The 20,701-nt window shown below is 43.2% G+C and overlaps 1 protein-coding gene across 1 annotated transcript in view; it reads left to right on the top strand.

The window, feature by feature from the left end:
* The window catches only part of rfx4 (regulatory factor X, 4), a 92,797-nt gene that overhangs the window by 63,088 nt on the left and 9,008 nt on the right, over positions 1-20,701 (top strand). Inside the window, exons 14-17 of the mRNA XM_080191511.1 lie at positions 6,827-6,946; positions 9,298-9,450; positions 12,028-12,187; positions 13,790-13,925. Of these exons, the coding sequence (XP_080047637.1) occupies positions 6,827-6,946; positions 9,298-9,450; positions 12,028-12,187; positions 13,790-13,925 (569 nt within the window). The remainder of the gene's footprint in view (positions 1-6,826; positions 6,947-9,297; positions 9,451-12,027; positions 12,188-13,789; positions 13,926-20,701) is intronic.

Raw genomic sequence — 20,701 nt, 5'->3', positions numbered from 1 at the left:
GCATGAGGAATGTGAAGAAATTAGCATCAGCAACGAAATAATAGAACTAAAAATCGCCAAGTCTCCTGGACCAGACGAGCTGCATCTGAGGAGGTGACTACAGAGAAATTGTATTCTGGGAGATCATTCCATTGGCGATGATCCCCCAGAATTCCCCAGATTGTAGAGCAGTTTTTCCAAGTTGGAAAGTAGCAAACATAAGAATGTCGACATTAAGAGTAGGAATAGGCCATTTGGCCATCAAGCCTATTTTGCCATTTAATAAGGTCATAACTGATATTCAACCCGAATACCACTTTTTGTCCAATCTGCGTGTCCATTTACGGTCCGAAAATATTTTAATCTCAGCCTTGACATAGCCGATGTCTGAGCACTCAAAGCTTTCTGGAGTAAAGGATTCCCTGGATTCACAGCCATTTGGATGAAGAAATTTTCCCCATCTCAGTCCGAAATGGATAATCACTTCTTTTGAGACTGTGACTCCGTGTTCTAGGGTCTTCGGCTGATGAAACTTCCTCCCAGTGACAATCAAATCGCTTATAAACTTCATAAGATTTTTGAGATCATCTTTAATTCTGCTAAACTCCAGGGAATAGAAGCCTCATAGGACAATTCTCTCATCTCAGGAAGCAATCCAGTGAACTTGCTTTGAACTCTCTCTAAAAGCAAGTATATCCTTCCTTGGGTAAGGAAACCAAAACTGGATATAAGACTCCCAATGTTATCTCAGTAAGGCCCAATGAAATTGAAGCAAGACTTACTTACCATTATACTGTGCTCCCTTTGAATACCTCTATCCAATTTCCCCTTAACCCTCTCTGCTCCGTGGGAAAGGACCCCGGCTTCTGCACTATCTTCGTATTATCGAAGCCCTCACCCTTGGGGGTAAACCCCTCACTACACAATCAGAACCAGGGCCATGTGGTACAAGTGATGCAGTTGTACATAGGAGGAGGAGGAAGGGCATGAGGCTAGGTGGGGGTTGTGAGATGGTGAGGGGGAAGCAATAGGGGATTGTATAGTTAGGAAAACAGATGACATCGGCAAGTGGGATTTCAGGATAGGATATTGCCTCTCTGGTGCCAGCTCCTGGATGTCACTGAACAGGTGCAGAAGAATCTGAGGGACAAGGTGAACAGCCAGATCCATGATTCATAATGGTACTAAAGTCACAGGTAAATAATTGGTTTATTGACAAATCATCATGGTGGTGGCAGGTGCTGAACTGTGATGATGATACAAATAAAAAATGGTAATTCATAACTAAGAGAGAATTATTAAAATAAAGTCTCAGATAATAAAAGGATTAGGAATTCTGAGCAGGAGTAGACAAATTCAGCCTGTCGAGCCAGCCCAACTGCAGACATTTCAGTATACGAGTATTTACAATTTATTGCAAAATTCAGGGCTGGAATTCTCCAGCCGTTCATGCTGGCAGGATTCTTCAGTCCTGCTGCCAGTGCACCCCCACCTGCAGATCTCCCTCTGGCGTGGGGTGACATCAGTGGGAATTCCTATTGACAGCAGCGGGACCAGAGAATCTCACCGCTAGTAAACAACGTGCCACCTCCTGTCAGCGGCAAACGTGCAGGAGAATCTCACCCCTTAACTTAAAGGTAGAAATTAAAGACCTACAGCACTACATTTTGCTTGGAGTCTGTAGATCAAATATTGTCAAGTTTTATTAAGTAGATTTGCTTAGAGTCATAGATGTACATTCATCACTGCTTTAGTTGGTCTATAGTAGGGGTCTCCAAACCATGGCCTGCAGGCCACATTCGGCCCACAGCGGGCTGCATCCGGATCAGAGTTTGGAGACTGCTGGTCTAAAGGAATGACTCAGGCTTGGGTGTGCAAATTCTGAAGTTGCAAGGTACAAAGTTTGCAGACTGCACAAAAAATGGAAGCATCGTGAAGTGTGAGAAGGATAGTGACAAACATCAACAGGGCATAGACAGGCTGAAATGGGCAGACAGGTGACAAGTGAAATTTAACACAATGAAATTGTTAAGGTATCAGATCAGAAACCTCAAAATATGTTATAAAGCGTGACTAGATCCAAACACTTTCCCTATTTTGGCACTGGTGTGAGGATAAAATGTTTATCAAAACAAATGTTATTTTAACCATACAGTTTAACTATAATGAATTAATTAGCCAATGAAATTAGCCAATTAGCCAATTAATTAGCCAATTAGCCACTTACCAATTAAATAATACTTAAACATAACAAAATACAGTTCTTAACTGCTAACTTGTCTCTATTAGTTCCAATTCAAGCAATAATACTCTTATAGACTTAAACTCCTCTTCACAATCAGTTAGCAAACAGTACAGGCTTGTACCTGGGCTGCCAGTTCTCAAGCTTGCAAAACAGCCCTGGAGAGAAAGATAGAGAGAGTGACATATTTCTCCAAGCAGGTCTATCAAACAACAGCCTCCAGAGACAGAGAGAGAGAGACCTCTTTCAGAACTTGCCTGTAACTATCAGCTTTTTCTTAAAAGTTTAGTTCTGCCCCTTAAGCACATGACTCTGTCAATCAACCTAATCAAAATCCTACTCTGAAACCCCAGGGGAAAAACCAAGTAAACAAATGCTTGAACTCAAATTAAACCAAACACATTCCTAGCTAGAGTCAATCATTTGCCTGCATTCTCAGCATGTGAGCTGCCTGGTGCAGACAAATCAACACTATGTAAAACAGAGTTGAATTTTAAACATACTGTGTACAAGAAACATGATATAAATACAATTCTTAAAGGCACAGTATCATCACAAAGTGTAAAGTGATACATTCTGACAGAAAGAATGAGAAGAGAGAACATAAAATAAAGGGTACAATTAAAGGGGTTGCAGTAACAGAGGGATCCGGGGAGCATTTTGCAAACAAGTCATTGAATGTGGCAGGGCAAGTAGAGAAAGGATGTAGGAACCTGGATTTTATAAATAGAATATATAAGTAAAGAAGTTGTGCTGAACCTATATAAAATGCTCCATCCTCAACTGGAGCATTGTGTCCAATTCTAGGTGCACATTTTAGGGAGGTTGTGAATTCTTTTGAGAAAGTGCAGAAAAGATTTACAAAAATGGTTCCAAGGACAAGGGACTTGTGTCATGTAGATAGGATGGAGAAGTTGAGTCTGTTTTCCTTGGAGCAGAGGAGTTTGAGAGGAAATTTTGTAGACATATTCAAATCATGGGAGGTCTGGGCAAGCAAGATAGAAAATTGATGTAAGAGTCAAAAACCAAAGCACATTAATTTAAAATGATTGGCTAATGACCCAGAAGCAATGTGAGGATTTTTTTAACACAGTGAGTGTTTAAGATCTGGAATGCACTGTCTGAGATGGAGGCAGATTCAATTATGGTTTTCAAAAAGTAATTGGATAAGCTCCTGAAGAAAAAAACATTTGCAATATTACTGGGAAGCACTGGAAGAATGGGACTAGCTAAATTCTTTTTATACCGATCAGGCAGGGACACAAAGGAATGAACAATCTCCTTCTTTCTAAAACCATTTATGCCCTGATGATGTGCAATAATATTTTGGACCACTATCTTGTTAGACCTTTGGCCCATCTGAATGAGCGATTCACTCACTGCCATTCCTTCACTTTCTCCTCATAACTCTATACAATCTTCCTTCTTAGATAATAATCCAATTCCCTCTTGAATGTCTCGATTGATCTTGCTTCCACAACAGTCTCAGGCTGTACATTCCAGACCCGAACCACTTGCTGTGTGAAAAAAGGTTCTCCTTATGTCTCTGTTGCTTCTTTTGCAAATCATCTTAGATCTGCACCTTCTCATTCTTGATTCTTCCACCAATGGGAACAGTTTCTCCTGATCTACTGTGTCCACACCCCTTGTGGTTCTGCATATCTCCTCCTAACCTTCCTTTCTCCAAGGAGGACAGTCTCAACCTCTCCAGTCTATCCACGGAATTGAATTTGATGCCATCTTTCAACATCTTTCCATTTTTTTCTCCCCTTTGTGGGCAGTTTTAAAAATCGCTATTCCTTCTTTTGGAGAGAAAAGGCTGTTTTACATACAAGCTGGTAAACCTTGTCAAATCTTGCTGACTTTGTTCTTCCAGTGAACTGCAGCGGAGAAGACAGCCAGTTTCCAACAAAGAGCTGCCCCCTCCTTGTCTCTGCATTTCAAAGGCACAGTTGGGGTTGGGGAGTATTTTGATAAAGGTTTACTCTTTCCGAAATGACTAATTGACAATAGCCACCCTCCAAGAATCACTGCATGTTAGTGTTTTATAGAGCTGAGTATCGCTCTCTTTGTGAAGTGTCACTGATGTTTACAGTTGGTAACCTATAATATGGAGATTGTATTATCTAGTGCAACTTAATAGCATGAAGTCCCTTTCAAATCCAATTTCCTGGTCCCATCTGGTTAAGAACCTTTCTCGTTTAGTGTTGCTCTAGCCCTTTCTTGCTGTTCTATTCAGTCAATCCGTCATTTTTAATACATTAGCTGGTGCATTTTAATTAAAAGTCACTGGTTTGATGCAACTTAACACATTCATATTTCAATAGAAACAAAATCCACAGGAATTCCTTTGTTACAAGGAAATACCTAATGGCACAAAAGAAAAGATTATGAATATTGATGCTTTATTCTGATCATTCTGAGTCTGGGAAAATCAACAGTAAAGATAGGCCCCTCTATAATCCCCAAGAAACAAAGGAATAATTGAAAGCTTGAATGGGACAAGGTGAGCAGGCCCCTAGCCTTGCAAGAATAACAGAAGAAGGGTTCAACTTGGCAGAATCACACTGCAGTAGTTGGTGGTATTTGAATTAGTGAATAATTCTGGAATATAAACCTATAAATCAGTAATGATGGTCATGAAACCATTGTAAGAAGTCTCACAACACCAGGTTAAAGTCCAACAGATTTATTTGGAATTACAGGCTTTCTGAGCGCTGCTCCTTCATCAGATAGTGGAGAGGTAAGTTTCATAGACAAATCTGTTGGACTTTAACCTGGAGACTTCTTATTGTGCTTGCCCCAGTGCAACGCCGGCATCTCCATGTCATGAAACCATTGTCAATTGTTGCAAAAATCCATTTGGTTCACTAATGTCCTTCAGGGAAAATAATGCCCCAGCCACTACCATCACCATTCCTGGGTATGTCCTGTCTGCATACCAGGAAGACTCAGTAGAGGTGGCGGGTGGCACAGTGGTTTACAGTTGTGGGGGAATTGCCTAGGAAGATCTCAGCATCGAATCTGGGCCCATGATGCCTCATAACATCAAATGTAGACAAGGAAGCCTTCTACTGGTTATTGCCTATCAACCCCCCTGCCCCTCAGCTGAGGAATCAGTACTCCACTTGCCTGCAGGAGTGTAGGGGCAAAACGTTCATGAAGCTTGACACATCCAGGACATAGAAGATAGGAGCAGAAAGAGGCCATTTGGCCCTTCAAGCCTGCTCCACAAAGGACAAAGAGCTCACTTGATAAGCATCCCATCTACTACCTTATAAAATTCACACCATCCACCACTGACGAACAGTGAGAAAATCAGCAAGGCAGAGGGGTGGAGGGAGGAAATTCCAACGCCTGAAGTCTGGACAATTGAAGGCACGGCCGCCAGTGGTGCAGCGATTATGATTGAGACATCAGAAGGTGAGGAGAGCGGGGATGTTGAAAGAGAGATTGGAGGAGAGGTGATGCCATGGAGGGATTTGAAAATGTAGGTGGGAAGTTTGAAGTTTGATAAGGAGCTAATGTAAATCAGTGAGTACGTAGGTGATAGGGGAAGCAGGACCTCCCAGCCCAAATTTAATTGTTCGGCTCCTGGTCAAGCTGTGTTATATAAATACCTCTGTGAAATGCCGCAGGATGTATCATTCTGTTAAAGACATTAAATAAATCTAGGGGATGGGGGGTTGGAATGGGAATGGCGGAGGTGACAGAGAATCGAATGGGGGTTCCAAAACGTCACTTATGACGATGGGATTACCTTGCTCAATCATGCCTGCAAACCATCCCCTCAACCCCCTCCCCCCATCCCTGCCCTGGCAGTGATGTAACAGGGTTCCTGGCATGCAATGGTGGGAACTCCATTACAATACAATTACATATGATTAGCAGGCCTCCCTGCTGTGACAACCACCCCCCCGCCCCCCGACCCCCGACGCTGGAAAGTGCCCTCCCTAACTGGCACTGGTAGGGTCATCTGCCATTGATGATTTTTTTTCTATTCTGGGCGCCATGGTGGCATAATGATTAGCACTGTTACCTCACATTGCCGGGGACCCGAGTTCAATTCTGGCCTTGGGTCACTGTCTGTGTGGAGTTTGCACATTCTCCCTGTGTCTGCGTGGGTTTTGTCCAGGTGCTCTGGTTTCCTCCCACACCCCAAAGATGCGCGGGTTAGATTGATTGGCCGTGCTAAATTGATCCTATTGTCAGGGGGATTAGGAGGGTAAATATGTGGGGTTATGGGAATAGGGCCTGGGTGGAATTGTGGTTCGTGCAGACTCGATGGGCCGAATGGCCGCCTCTGCACTGTAGGGATTCTATGATCCTATTTATTCATGGGATCTTGGCTGTTGCTGGCTGGAACAGTATTTGTTGTCTATCCCTAATTGCTCCTGAACTGAATGGCTTGCTTGGCCATTTCAGAGAACAGCTAAGAGTCAATCACACGCATGCAACATCAAAATCTGCCCCACGGAACCAATACCCTCAGAGCATCTGGAACTGGATAATAAAAATGGCCTTACAGACCTATCAATAAAAAATGATTGATCAAAATGACAGCGCATCATAAATGTTTCAATAAATGTCTGTTATCTATTCCAGGCTCATTTCACCTCATCCACCTGACATTTGATGACTATGTACTTTATCTTCTGGAATCTCTGCACTGTCAGGAGAGAGCAAATGAACTAATGAGGGCAATGAAAGGAGAAGGCAGCTCAGGTAAAGACTGAAAATTATTATTGGTTTCATGACCATCGCTCCACCATCGGTGGCTACACTTTCAGTTGCTTGGGCCCCAAGTTCTGAAATTTCCTCCCAAAACCTCCCTGTCCCCTTTAAGATATCTAGGAATGACCTGGACTCGGATGTAGCAGGCACAAATTTAGAAGATTTTACGAAACTTGGAAATGTAGTAAACAGTGCGGAGGATAGTAACAGATGTCAGAAGGATAGAGACAGGCAGGTGAAATGGGCAGACACAGAAGAGGTGAAATTAAATGCAGAGAAGTGTGAAGAGAACCATTTTGGTTTGAGGACTGATTAAGGCAATTTGAACAAAATGGTACACTATAGAAGGAGCATGCAGGAAACGTGCACTAATCTTTGCTGGCAGGGCAAGTTGCGAGGATTACGGTTACGTAGAGTACATATAAGGAGAAACTTACAGTGGCAGAAAGATCAGTATCCAAGGGATTTAGAGTGATAGACAAAAGAACCAAAAAGGATAGGAGGAAATGTTTCTTCACACTGAATCGAATGCACTGTCTAAAAGGGCTGTAGAAGCAGATTCAATCATAACTTCTGAAACTTTTGAAAGTAATAAATACTTGGGGTATGGCCTGCTGTGATAGTGGAGTCGGACGCTTTAGGAACTTTCAAGCGGTTATTGGATAGGCACATGGAGCACACCAGAATGATAGGGAGTGGGAAAGCTTGATCTTGGGTTTGGACATAGCTTGGCACAACACTGAGGGCCGAAGGGCCTGTACTGTGCTGTACTGTTCTATGTTTCTATGTTCTAAAGGTATTGTTGACCAGCGGAATGTTGGACAAATTTGACAGTTTGTTCAAAGAGCCAGCACAGAGACAGTGGGATGAATGGACTCATTCCGTGCTACATGATTCTATGATTCGAAGGCCCTCTCAGCTCATTGACGAAGTTTTTGATCTTCCCTCCCCTTGTCCGGCTTGATAGCAAATAATGTTTGAACATATGAACATACAAATCAGAAGCAGGGATAGGCCACTACTTCATTGGGCCAGCTTTGCCATTCAGTAAGATCATGGCTGATGTGATTGTGGCCCCAACTCCACTTCCCTGCCTGCATCCCTTCCCCTCATTGACTCCCTTATCAATAAACATCTGTCTAACTTGAATACGTTCAGTGACCCAGCCTCCACTGCTCTCTAGGGGGGAGAATTCCAAAGACGAATGACCCTCTCAAAGAAGAAATTTCTCCTCATCTCCATCTTAAATGGGAGACTCCATTATGTTGAAACTGTCCCCACCACCACCCCCCCCACCAGTTCCAGATTCCCCCACAAGGGGAAACATCCTCAGAGCATCCACCCTGTTAAACCCCTCAGAATCTTGTATGTTTCAATAAAATCATCTCTCACTCTTCTAAACTCCAATGAGTATCATCCCAACCTGCTCAACCATTCTTTATAGAACAGACCCTCTATCCCAGGAATCAGCCTAGTGAATCTTCTCTGAACAGCTGTCAATGAAAGCAAGTCCCTCCTTAAGTAAGGAGTGCAGAACTGCACAGTACTCCAGGTGCAGTCTCGCCAATGCCCTGTAGAGTTGCAACAAACCTTTTGTACTTTTACACTCTATTCCTCTTGCAACAAAGGCCAACATTCCATTTGACTTTTGAATTACGCATTATACCTTTTAAGATTCTTTAACAAGGACGCTCAGGACCCTCTGTGAGGTAGCATCTGCAGCCTTTCTCCAGTTAAATAGCATTTTACTTCTCAATTCACTCTGCCAAAGTTGACATGCTCATTTTTTCTCACATTATAACATCGCTGTGAAGCTCCTTGAGATATTTTGGGCAGCAGGGTGGCACAATGGTTAGCACTGCTGCCTCACAGGTCCAGGGACCCGAGTTCGATTCCCGGCTTAGGTCACTTACTGTGCGGAGTTTGCATGTTCTCCCCGTGTCTGCGTGTGTTTCCTCCGGATGCTGCAGTTTCCTCCAGCAGTCTAAGAGACATGCTGGTTTGATGCATTGGCCGTGCTAAATTCTCCCTCAGTGTACCTGAAAAAGCATCGGACTGTGGCGACTAGGGGATTTTCACAGTAACTTTATTGCAGTGTTAGTGTAAGCCTACTTGTGACTAATAAATAAACTTGAAACTTTATTTTACAATGTTAAAGGCTCGATATAAATGCAAGTTGTTGCCACTGCCAGTTCCTGTTTGCATATCCTTTTGACTCTCCTGTGTAGTATTGCACATGTACTATCACCATTGTGTCTGTAAACATGGGGATTTGTTTATGTCAATGGGACACCATCAGCAATGACCAATCACTGATGAAGACTCTGGATTTTTATGTGCAGGAGACAGGAGGGAAGATGCGGGACAGTCAGATCACAGTCCTCAAACACAATCACCAGGCCCTTTCTCCCCTGCAAAGTCTGTCTCTGCGGAAATCCAGCCAGTTTCACCTGTCAGCAGCCAGTCTCCCGAATACACTGGATTAACCGCGCCAGGTGAGCAACAGAATTACAACAGCCCTTAGGGCAGTGGTTCCCAAACAATGTGCCCCCAAGTGTTCCAGAAAAAATAGATTCAAAATTATTCAAAATTCATGTAATTAAACTAAAACTAACTTTCGTCTTCAGCTCTGTAGTCGGCACTTTCAAGACCCAATGAATCTAAGGCCTCCCGCGCAGGTGCTAGCTGGGAAAGATCTGTGCGTGCACGGTTTAGGTATTGTGTGTTGATCGGGCCCATGCACATGACCACGGGACTTGAAGCAGAAGACAAAGGTTCCCATGCGCCTGCACAAAAAGGCAAAACTCAAAAAGGGCACAAAAACCCTGGGAGAAGCGAGAGAGACAGGGAGACGATAAAAAAAACAGGTGAGAGGACAGGGAGAAGTTAGAAATGAAGTTCCCAGTAAGAGAAGACAGAGAAACTAGGAGGTGTGCCTCAAAATTTTGTTATACTTTGGAGATGTATAAAAGGCTGGGAACCACTACCTTAGAGAATGGGGGCGGGGGGGGGGGGGGGGGTGGGGGGGTACGTGCAAAATTGATGAACTGTGGGGAAAATTCGGCCAAATTTCGTTCTCCCGATGGAGGCATGAATCGGATTGTGAAAGGTTGAGTTTAGTGTTTTTTACTGGAAAATCAATTTTCCTCTGTCTCCCTGACACAATATAATTTTTGGCATCGCCTTTTGACGGGGCTTCTGAGATCAGAGTCCCCACTGTGAAGACCAGAGGAAAATTGCATTTTCTTCCCTTCCACACACTATTGTTATGTGCTGATCCCAAATGTGTGGAATTCCTGAAAAAAAAACACCTTTTTGGAGAGTTTGTGACCGCTGGGGGAAATCTGCTGAGGAGTCGAGAACGTTCTGAAAGGTAATTGTAAAATAATTTGACATCTTCAGATTTCAGTATCGGAGACTGTATTGTAATGTAGATGTGTATAAATATAATGATTCATCATAGCGACCTGTCCAGCAAAGGTAAGTTGACCTTTATATTGGCCACCATTGTGTCAGTGTTGTCAGTGCTTTTTCCCTTGAAAAAAGTTCCATAATTCATTAAAATGTGAAATAATGTCAAAGAAAAGTCTTGTCAGCTTCTGCTGTTGCATGTTGTACTGTGATTTAAATTGACTGGCTATTAAAAAACCCTGCTTTTGAATGTTGGATAAAATATCTACACCTGCTCCCCTGCATTCATTGTCAGGGACTCTCTTTTGCGAATGGAATGGGACACCATTCTGTTATGTTAGTGTCAGACAATGTAACTGGAAACTTTTAAAAGGGCACCCTGATGAGACCGTCCCAACAGCATGACCCTGTGGGAGCCACCCTTTAAAGTTTTTTCAATTTAGTTCCAAGCCACAGGCTGAAAATAGGAAAGGCTGTTTCCATTGGCTGATATTACAAAGACTAGGGAACCCAGATTACATGTATTGAGCAAGAGAAACAGATTCATGTGAGGAGGGGCGACTTGGAATGACCTGGAGTACCTTGGCTAATCAGGGAGGTGGAAGCAGAGATGATGAATAACTTTAAACGGACGTTGGAGGGAAATAAAGTTGTATGGTTACTGGGATAGAGCAGAGCAAATGTGAGTAACTGGTTCTGCAGAGAGCCAGCATGGATTTGATAGTCAGAACGGCTTCTTTCTGTGCTATGACTGTGACTCAACGATGTTGAAAGATCAGGAGTATATTGTTTTGTGACTTGGAGGGGAATCTGAAAGTGATGGCGATGCCAAATTTTGCTGTTTTTGGTTTCCATGGACTGTAGTTCAGATACGCTGCATCCAGTGTGTATTGGTGGGACCCATTGTGTCTGTACAGGCTCTGTGCAAAATTTTTTACAAAAATCTCAGCTGACAATCACAGTGTGGTATTGAGGGAGTGCTGCACTATTGGACTATGCTGTCTTTCAGATGAAAATTTAGAGCGAGGTCTGTCTGCTCTCGCAGGTAAATGTGAAAAATCCCACAGCACAATTCCAAAGAAGATTTCTTCCTGAACAATGTTTATCCCTCAACCATGTAGACAAATGATCTGGTCATAATGTCATTGCCGTTTATGGGAGTTTCCTGTGAATAAATTGGTTGCCATGTTTCCTCCATTACAACAGTGACTGCCTTGCAAAAGTGCTTTATTGACTGTGCAACAAAGCTGCATACACTGGTGTTTGAGGCAATGCACCCTGAGAATGATTAGACGGAAGATCTTCCCTTTGATCTTATCCACAGGTTCATTTTCTTCACTTCTTGGTTACCCTTGTTAACCAAATTACAGTCTTGGCCACAAAAATAATATTCCCTCCTTTATCAATTTGCGTTTAAAAATCTCCAGTTAAATTGTTGCAACTTTATGCATTTCCTCCACACCAATTACTTATTTGAAAATCCTGAAAATTATGAGCAAAGATATTTAAAAAAAAGTCATTCTAAAAGTATTCGCTCAATATGGCTATGATTGTGTGCCCAGTTAAAACACCTGTTCCGGTTACGATTACGTTCAATGTAAGGAATTGTATGGTGGTTTGGTGTGTTGTCCCTATGTGTTTATGAATCTTTGTTTTGCCAGGAGCAGTCCAGTCATACACTTGGTCTCTGACGTATACTGTTACAACAGGCTCCGCACCGCCTGACAGCCCACAGCAGCTACCCTGTATGAGAAGCAATAATGTGCCCACAGCATCCTCAACTCACAGAATGCCAGTCTACCCCCACAGAGAGGAACATGGGTATGTCCTTCATTTCATACTCAGCCCAGTTGTTTATTCAGTTTGGTTTCGGGCATTGGGTTGGTTTCCTTAATATAGCGCAGCAGATCTGTAACTGGATATGAAATTGTGACCCAAATTGCAGGCAATATGAACATACAAATGTACAAATTAGGGGCCAGGGTAAGCCATTTGTCCCCTCAAACCTGCTTCCTCATTCAATAGGATCATGGATGATCTGATTGTGGCTTCAACATCACTTTTCTGACAACTTTCTATGTTTCTATACATATAGCTCTTGAGGCTAAAAGGATCAAGGGGGGAAGGGGGCGGGGGGAAGGAGTAATCAAGATATTGAAGTTGATGATCAGTCATGACTCAAAGGGCCGAATGGCCTCCTTCTACTTCTATTTTCTATGTTTCTATTCCTTATATCTTTTGTCTCATTTGTTAATGTCGAATTTATCCTTAAATATATTAATTGACTGCCTCCACTACACTCTGGAGAAGAGAGTCCCACAGACTCATGACCCTCTGAGAGAACATAAGAACATAAGAACATAAGAACATAAGAAATAGGAGCAGGAGTAGGCCATCTGGCCCTTCGAGCCTGCCCCGCCATTCAATAAGATCATGGCTGATCTGTCGTGGCTCAGTTCCACATTCCCGCCCTCTCCCCATAACCCTTAATCCCCTCTCTTATCAAAAACCCATCAACCCGCTTCTTAAAAATATTTAGCGATGCAGCCTCCACCACTTCAACGGGCAGAGAATTCCACAGATTCACCACCCTTTGAGTGAAGAAGTTCCTCCTCAACTCCGTTCTAAACCGCCCCCCCTTTATCTTGAGGCTGTGCCCCCTAGTCCTACTGTCTTTTTTGAGCGGGAAGAGTCTCTCCACCTCTATCCTATCCATCCCGTTCATCATCTTATACGTCTCAATGAGATCTCCCCTCATTCTTCTAAACTCTAACGAGTACAAGCCTAGTTTATTCAGCCTCTCCTCATAGCTCAACCCCCTCAACTCCGGTATCAGCCTAGTAAACCTCCTCTGCACTCCCTCCAAGGCCAAAATATCCTTGCGCAGGTGCGGCGCCCAAAACTGCACACAGTACTCCAGCTGCGGCCTCACCAATGCCCTATACAGCTGCAGCAAGACCTCCCTACTTTTATATTCAATCCCCCTCGCGATTTCTTCTCGTCTTTGTCATAAATGAGAGACTCCTAAATTTTAAAACAGTGACCCCTAATTCTAATCTCTTCTACAATGTTCCTGGTGCATGTGTTCCTACAGAGGACCCTAGGTCAAAGGTTGCAGTGGGAATCCCTCCCTAGTGCATGGATATTGAGGGTGTAAAACCAAAGTTGCATTGCCCATTTCCCATTAGGTAGGTTTGGTTGGAATCACAACCCCACGATATGTAATGAGTAATATTTTTCTTTACATTTCTTTTGGCATTGCCCTTTGAATGAAGAGCCGGCATTTCAACTGATGAGCTAAAATGGGCATTGTCATCCAATATAAGTTTTATATTTATGGTCAATAAATGATGCAATTTTTGAACTGAACTGTTTGTGCTGTCAACAGTGCAGATCATTGCGCCAACCTGTTTTCTGTTATAGGTACACGGGAGGGTACAGCTATGGCAGTTACAGCAATCAGCCCCCCCTCCCCATTCAGAGTCAGTATCCAGCTCTAACACACGACAGCCTCTCCTCTCCATTGCCATATCCAGCTTACCACAGGAGTACCTCACAGGTGTGTCTCTTTGCTTCGCTTTATATTATTTTATTTCACAAATACTCAGCTGACATGAACTTGTCTGATAATTATGAGTTTGTAATGAACAAATGTAAAGAACATTTCAATGTTGCAGAACAAGAAATTGAATTTCAGAATTAATTCATTCAAAATGAATGCGGTTGTTACAAGGCATTCTTTAAATGCACATAGATTGATCCAGATCGATAACCTGCGACTGGCTTGTGTTGACTAGAACAGGATCAAAATTGACCAATTGATCAAATTCAATTCACCTGGAGAGAGACAGACAAACGGAGAAAGAGAGTGAGATAAACAGAGAGGGAAAAAATAAAAAGAGAGGTGAGCAGAGGGAAGGAAGAAAAAGAGAAAGCTGGACAGAGGGAAGAAGGAAAAGAGAGATGAACAGAGAATGACACAGAGGGACACAAAACAAGAGAGACAGATGGGCAGAAGGGGGAAGACTTCAGAGAAACTAATAAAGAGAAAGAGAGAAAGAGACAGACCTTGAGAGGGAGTGAAGGAGAGAGGGACGGATATAGACAGAAATGTTGAGAGAAACCAACAGAGCTAGAAGAGAGAGAGAGAGACAGACACACAAAGAGACAGAGAAAAGTGATAGAGGGAACAAGAGAGAGACAAAGAGACAGAATGAGATTACTGCTGCCTCATTACTCCTGATTGAGTTGAAACACAGATCCCAGATGTGAAAGGAATGTAAATGAACCGGCACTGACTTTCAGTCCCTTCAACTCTGGGTACTTTTCAACAATTCAACTATAAAACAAGGAAACAACAGAATTAATCTGTAAAAATTCATAGATTCTGAATTGCAATAAAAATTCCCAAGTGAGGTAAAGATTTGCATGCTCAAGGCAAGCACAGTGTGACAATAAGGCTGTGGGTCCCATGGGAGCTGCTCCCAATATGCGGTCACGGTTTTTAAAAATTTATGTGTCACAAGTAGACTCGCATTAACACTGCAATGATATTACTCTGAAAATCCCCCAGTTACCACACTCCAGCACCTGTTCAAGTACACTGAGGGAGAATTTAGCATGGCAACACACCCTAACCAACACGTCTTTTGGATTGTGGGAGGAAACTGGAGCACCCGGAGGAAACCCGCAGACGGGGAGAACATGCAGACTCAGCACAGACAGTGACCCAAGCCAGGAATTGAACCCAGGTCCCTGGCACTATGAGGCAGCAGTGCTAACACCTGTGCCACCATGCCACATGCTGGAGGTGAAATAAACTCCTGTTAGTGTGCATAAACAGGGTATACGGTGAAACTCTGGCAGAGTTATCGGGACAGCTCCAAGGAAATTCAACTCTTGCCTGAATGAATCTCTCCCATTTTATTAAAAAAAGAAAGTCCCGGGAAAAAGATACCAACAAGGCTGAAATTCGAGATGGACTGTTCTGAATAGGCTTGGGTCACTGTCTGTGTGGAGTCTGCACATTCTCCCTGCGTCTGCATGGATTTCCTCCGGGTGCTCCTATTTCCTCCCACAGTCCCAAGGCGTGCAGGTTAGGTGGATTGGCCGTGCTAAATTGCCCCTTAGTGTCAGGGGGACTAGCGAGGGTAAATGCATGAGATTATGGGAATAGAGCCTGTTTGGGATTGTAAACATAAGAACATAAGAAATAGGAGCAGGAGTAGGCCATCCAGCCCTTCGAGCCTGCCCCGCCATTCAATAAGATCATGGCTGATCTGTCGCTGCTCAGTTCCACTTTCCCGCCCTCTCCCCATAGCAGACTCAATGGGCCAAATGGCTTCCTTCTACACTGTAAAATTCTATGATTCTATGAATAAAAAGCTTTCTTTGAGTATTCCCAAGAGAGACTTTCCCTCTCAAACAACAACAGATTGCATTTATATGGCGTTTCTAATATAATAAAACATTCCTCAGCAACAATAACCCAGAGAGAATTAATAATTTTGATGTGTGCGTAAGGTCCACCAGATTGATTCATGGTATGAGGAAGTCTCATGAGGAGAGATTGAGTAGAATGAGTTTATATTCTCTGGAATTTGAGAAAATGAGAAGAGATGTCAGTGAAACAGGGTAAGATAGCGGGCTTGACAGTAGATACTGTGAGGCTGTTTCCCCCAGACAGGAGAGACTAGAACCAGGGGACATAGTCTCAGGATAAGGAAGGCCGTAGGCCTGTTCCTATGCTGTAATTTTCTTTGATAAGGGGTCAACCATTTCAGATTGAGATAAGAAGGCATTTCAATACTTGGAAGAATTTTTGGAAATTCTCTATCCAATAAGGTTGTGAATGCTCAGTCACTGAGCATTTTCAAGACAGAGGTTAGTAGATCTTTGCATTTTTGTTTACTCGTTCATGGGATGTGGGTGTCGCTGGCCAGATCAGCATTTATTGCCTACACCTAATTGTCCTTGAGAATGCGGTGATGAGCTGCCTTCTAGAGCCACTGCAATCCCTGAGATGTAGGTACATCCATACTACTGTTAAGAAGGGAGTTCCAAGATTTTGACTCAACAATGTAAAGGATCAGCGACATATTTCCAAGACAGAATGGTGAGTGACTTGGAGGAGAACCTCCAAGTGGCAGTGTTCCCAGGTATCTGCTACCCTTGTCCTACTAGATGATGGTAGCTCTGGCTTTGAAAGTTGCTGCCTAAAGAGCCTGGGTGAGTTGCTGTAGTGCATCTTGTGGATGGCACACATTGCTGCCACTGTTTGTTGGTGGTGGAGGGAATGAATGTTGAAGATGATGAATGGGGCTGCTTTGTCCTGGATGATGTTGAGTTTCTTGAGTGTCATGGAGCTGCACTCATCCAGGCAAATGGAGAGTACTCCATCACACTCCTAATTTGTGCCTTGTAGATAGCAGACAAGGTGTGGGAGTCAGGAGATCAATTACTCACCACAGAATTCCCTGCTTTTGTAGCCACAGTTCTTATATGGCTGGTTCAGTTTCTGGTCAGTGGTAACTCCGCAGGATGTTGATAGTGGGGGATTCAGTAACGGTAATGCCATTGAATATCATGGGGCGATGGTTTTGTTTTATTCATTCGTGGGATGGGGTGTCGCTTGCTGGCCAGCATTTATTGCTCATCCCTTGTTGTCCTTGTGAAGGTGGTGGTGAGCTGCCTTCTTGAATTGCTGCAGTCCACATGCCATTAGGGAGGGAATTCCAGATCCGCAAGTTAGATTCTGTCTTTTTGGAGATGGTCATTGCCTAGCACGTGTGAGACGTGAATGTTACTTGCCAGCCCAAAGACTTTGGGAATCAACGGATTAAAGGATTTGGCAGGGAAATGGAGTTGAGTTGAAAGTGGAGTTCTTATTGAACGCTGGAGCCTCCTCCTACTTCGACTTATTGTGTGAAGAGGGTTAATTTAAAACAGACCCCTAAAATTTCTCACTGTAGTTTAGGCTTTAAAACTTTATGCAGATCTTTGGAGCTGATATCCTTTGATAATTCTGACCTATACTACTGACCCACCAAGCCACAAGGGATCAATGAAAGATTCCATTTAAGTGTCAATACCAGATGCCCCTGGGACCGCACATCTAGTGAGGCCAGATGTTCCGGCAGACATACATAGAAACATACATAAAAAATAGATGCAGGAGTAGGTCATTCGGCCCTTAGAGCCTGCTCTGCCATTCATTATGATCATGGCTGATCATCAGATGTAATACCCTGATCCTGCCTTCCCCCCATATCCCTTGATTTCTTTAGCCCCTAAAACTATATCTAATTTCTTCTTGAAATCACACAAATCAACTACATTATATGGTAGTGAATTCCACACATTCACCACCCTCTGGGTGAAGAAATTTCTCCTCATCTCAGTCCTAAAGGTTTATCCCTTAACCTCAAACTGTGACCCTGAGCTTTGGAATCCCCCACCATCAGGAACGTTCTTTCTGAATCTACTCAGTCTAACCCTGTTATAATTTTGTAAGTTTCTATGAGATCCCCTCTCACTCTATAAACTCCAATGAGTATAATGAATAGGTAAAGGCAAACATTCAAGGAACGCATGGAGGAACTGCAGCAAATGCAAAATGGCTTACAAAAGAAAATAGAAAAATAATTCGATCTAAGAAAGAAGGATACAGATTGACCAAGAAAATAGGTCTGACGATTGGGAGCACACAGTACGTGCATTTGGAGGCACCGATCAAAGCTGCAGGGTTTCGGGCATATTAAGCCCACCCACAGGCTTGTGTTGTGCGATGTAGAATTGCTGATGGAAGATTGCATATGGGGTCACCTGAGAACGGGTTTAAAAGTCAGATTTCAAGTCCCGGTTTCAAGTCATCCCAGCACTTAGAATTAAAATGGTAAAATAGGGCCCTAAAAGTCTCTAATAATATGTGAAGAGAAAGAGGTTGGTGAAGACAAATGTAGGTCCTCTATGGACAGAAATGGGAGAACGTATAATAGGGGACAAAGAAATGGCCAAGCAGCTGAATACATACTTTGGTTCCGTCCTCACAAAAGACGACACAAATCAAATGCCAGAAATGTTGGATAATGCAAGGTTTACTGAGAGGGAAGAACTGACGGAGATCAATATTAGTAGAGAAATGGTGCTGGGAAAATTGATGGGATTGAAGGTGGATAAATCCTCACGGCCTGATAATCTACATCCCAGAATACTTAAGGAAGTGGCTGTAGAAATAGTGGATGCATTGGTGGTCATCTTCCAAGATTCTATAAGCTCTGGAACAGTCCCTGCGGATTGAGGGTAGCTAATGTCACTCCAATACTCAAAAAGGGAGGTAGGGAGAAAACAGAGAATTATAGACCTTAACATCGGTAGTGGGAAAATTCACAAATCCATTATCAAGGACGTTATAGCAGAGCATTTAGGAAGCAGTGGCAAGATCAGACAGAGTCAGCATGGATTTATGAAGGGGAAATCATGCTTGACAGATCTGTTGGAATTCTTTGAAGATATACTCGTAGAGTTGACAAGGGAGAACCAGTTGATATAGTATATTTGGACTTTCAGAAAGCATTTGACAAAGTCCCACACAAGGGATTATCGTGCAAGATTAGAGTGCATGGGATTGGGGGAAGTGTATTGAGATGATAGAAAACTGGTTGGCAAAGAGGAAACAAAAAGTAGGAATTAATGGGTGCTTTACAAATTGGCAGGCAGTAACTAGTGGAATGCCACAGGGATTGGTGCTGAGACACCAGTTGCTCACAGTATATATTAATGATTTGGATGACGGAACAAAATGTAACACCTCAAAATTTACAGATGATATCAAGTTGGGTGGGAGGGTGAATTGTGACAAAGGTGCAGAGATCCTTCAGAATGATCTGAACAGGTTGGATGAGTGGGCTAATCAATGGCAAATGCAGTAAAATTGGATAAATGTGAGGTTATTCACTTTGGAAGCAAAAAAAAGGCAGGTTACTACTTGAATGGTTGTAAATTGGGAGAGGGGAATGTGTAGTGGGACCTGGGTGTCCTTGTGCACCAATCCTGAAGATAAGCATGCAGGTGCAACAGGCAGTAAAGAAGGCAAATGATATATTGGCCTTCATTGCGAGAGGTTTCGATTACAGGAGCAGGGATGTGTTGATGCAATTATACAGGGCCTTGGTGAAGCCACACCTAAAGTATTGTGTGCAATTTTGGTCTCCTTTTCTGAGGAAGGATGCTCTTGCTCTCAAGGGAGTGCAGCGAATGTTTACCAGGCTGATTCCGGGGATAGGGGGACTGATGTATGAGGAGAGATTGACTAGGTCAGGATTGTTTTCGTCAGAGTTCAGATGAATGAAGTGGAAATTCACAGACTTATAAAATTTTAACTGGACTAGACAGGGTAGATGCAGGGAGGATGTTCCTGATGATGGGGGAGTCCAGAGCCAGGAGTCACAGCCTGAGGATTCAGGGTAGACCATTTAGGACGGAGATGAGGAGACATTTCTTCACCCAAAGAGTGGTGAGCCTGTGGAATCCATTACCACAGGAAGTATTTGATGCCAAAACATTGAATGTATTCAAGAGGCAGCTAGATACAGCACTTGGGGCAAATGGGATCAAAGGTTATGGGGAGAAAGCAGGATTAGGCTATTGAGTTGGATGATCAGCTATGATTGTAATGAATGGCAGAGCAGGCTGAAAGGGCCAAATGGCCTCCTCCTGCTTCTATCTTCTATGTTTCTATAATCCTAACTCTCCTCACATTTGATTTATTATTGTCACGCGTATTAGTATACGGTGAAAAATATTATTTCTTGTGCACCATACAGACAAAGCATAACCATTCATAGAGAAGGAGAGAGTGCTGAATGTGGTGTTACAGTCACAGCTAGGGTGAAAGATCAACTTAGTGCAAGGTAGTTCCATTCAGAAGTCTGCTGGCAGCAGGGAAAAAGCTGTTCTTAAGTAGGTTGGTACATTTCCTCAGACTTTTGTATCTTTTTCCCAACGGAAGAAGATGGAAGAGAGAATGTCTGGGATGCATGGAGTCCCTGATTATGCTGGCTGCTTTTCCGAGACAGCAGGAAATGTAGGCAGAGTCAATGGATGGGAGGCTGGTTTGAGTGATGAACTCATATGACAGTTGTACGGCGGTTCTGCCATCCCAGGAATCAGCTTGGTAAACCTTTGCTGTACTCCCTCTATAGCAAGGACATCTTTCCTCAGATAAGGTCAACAAAACTGCACACAATACTGCAGATGTGGCCTCACCTACACTCTATACAACTGCTGTAAAAAAAATACGCTGGCCACTCTGCAGAAGCGTAGGGTTACTGGGCG

The sequence above is a fragment of the Carcharhinus amblyrhynchos genome, chromosome 6 (assembly GCF_965287045.1).
Source record: "Carcharhinus amblyrhynchos chromosome 6, sCarAmb.v2.hapA, whole genome shotgun sequence".
Lineage (NCBI taxonomy): Eukaryota > Metazoa > Chordata > Chondrichthyes > Carcharhiniformes > Carcharhinidae > Carcharhinus > Carcharhinus amblyrhynchos.
This window is presented reverse-complemented; position numbering and strand designations above follow the sequence as displayed.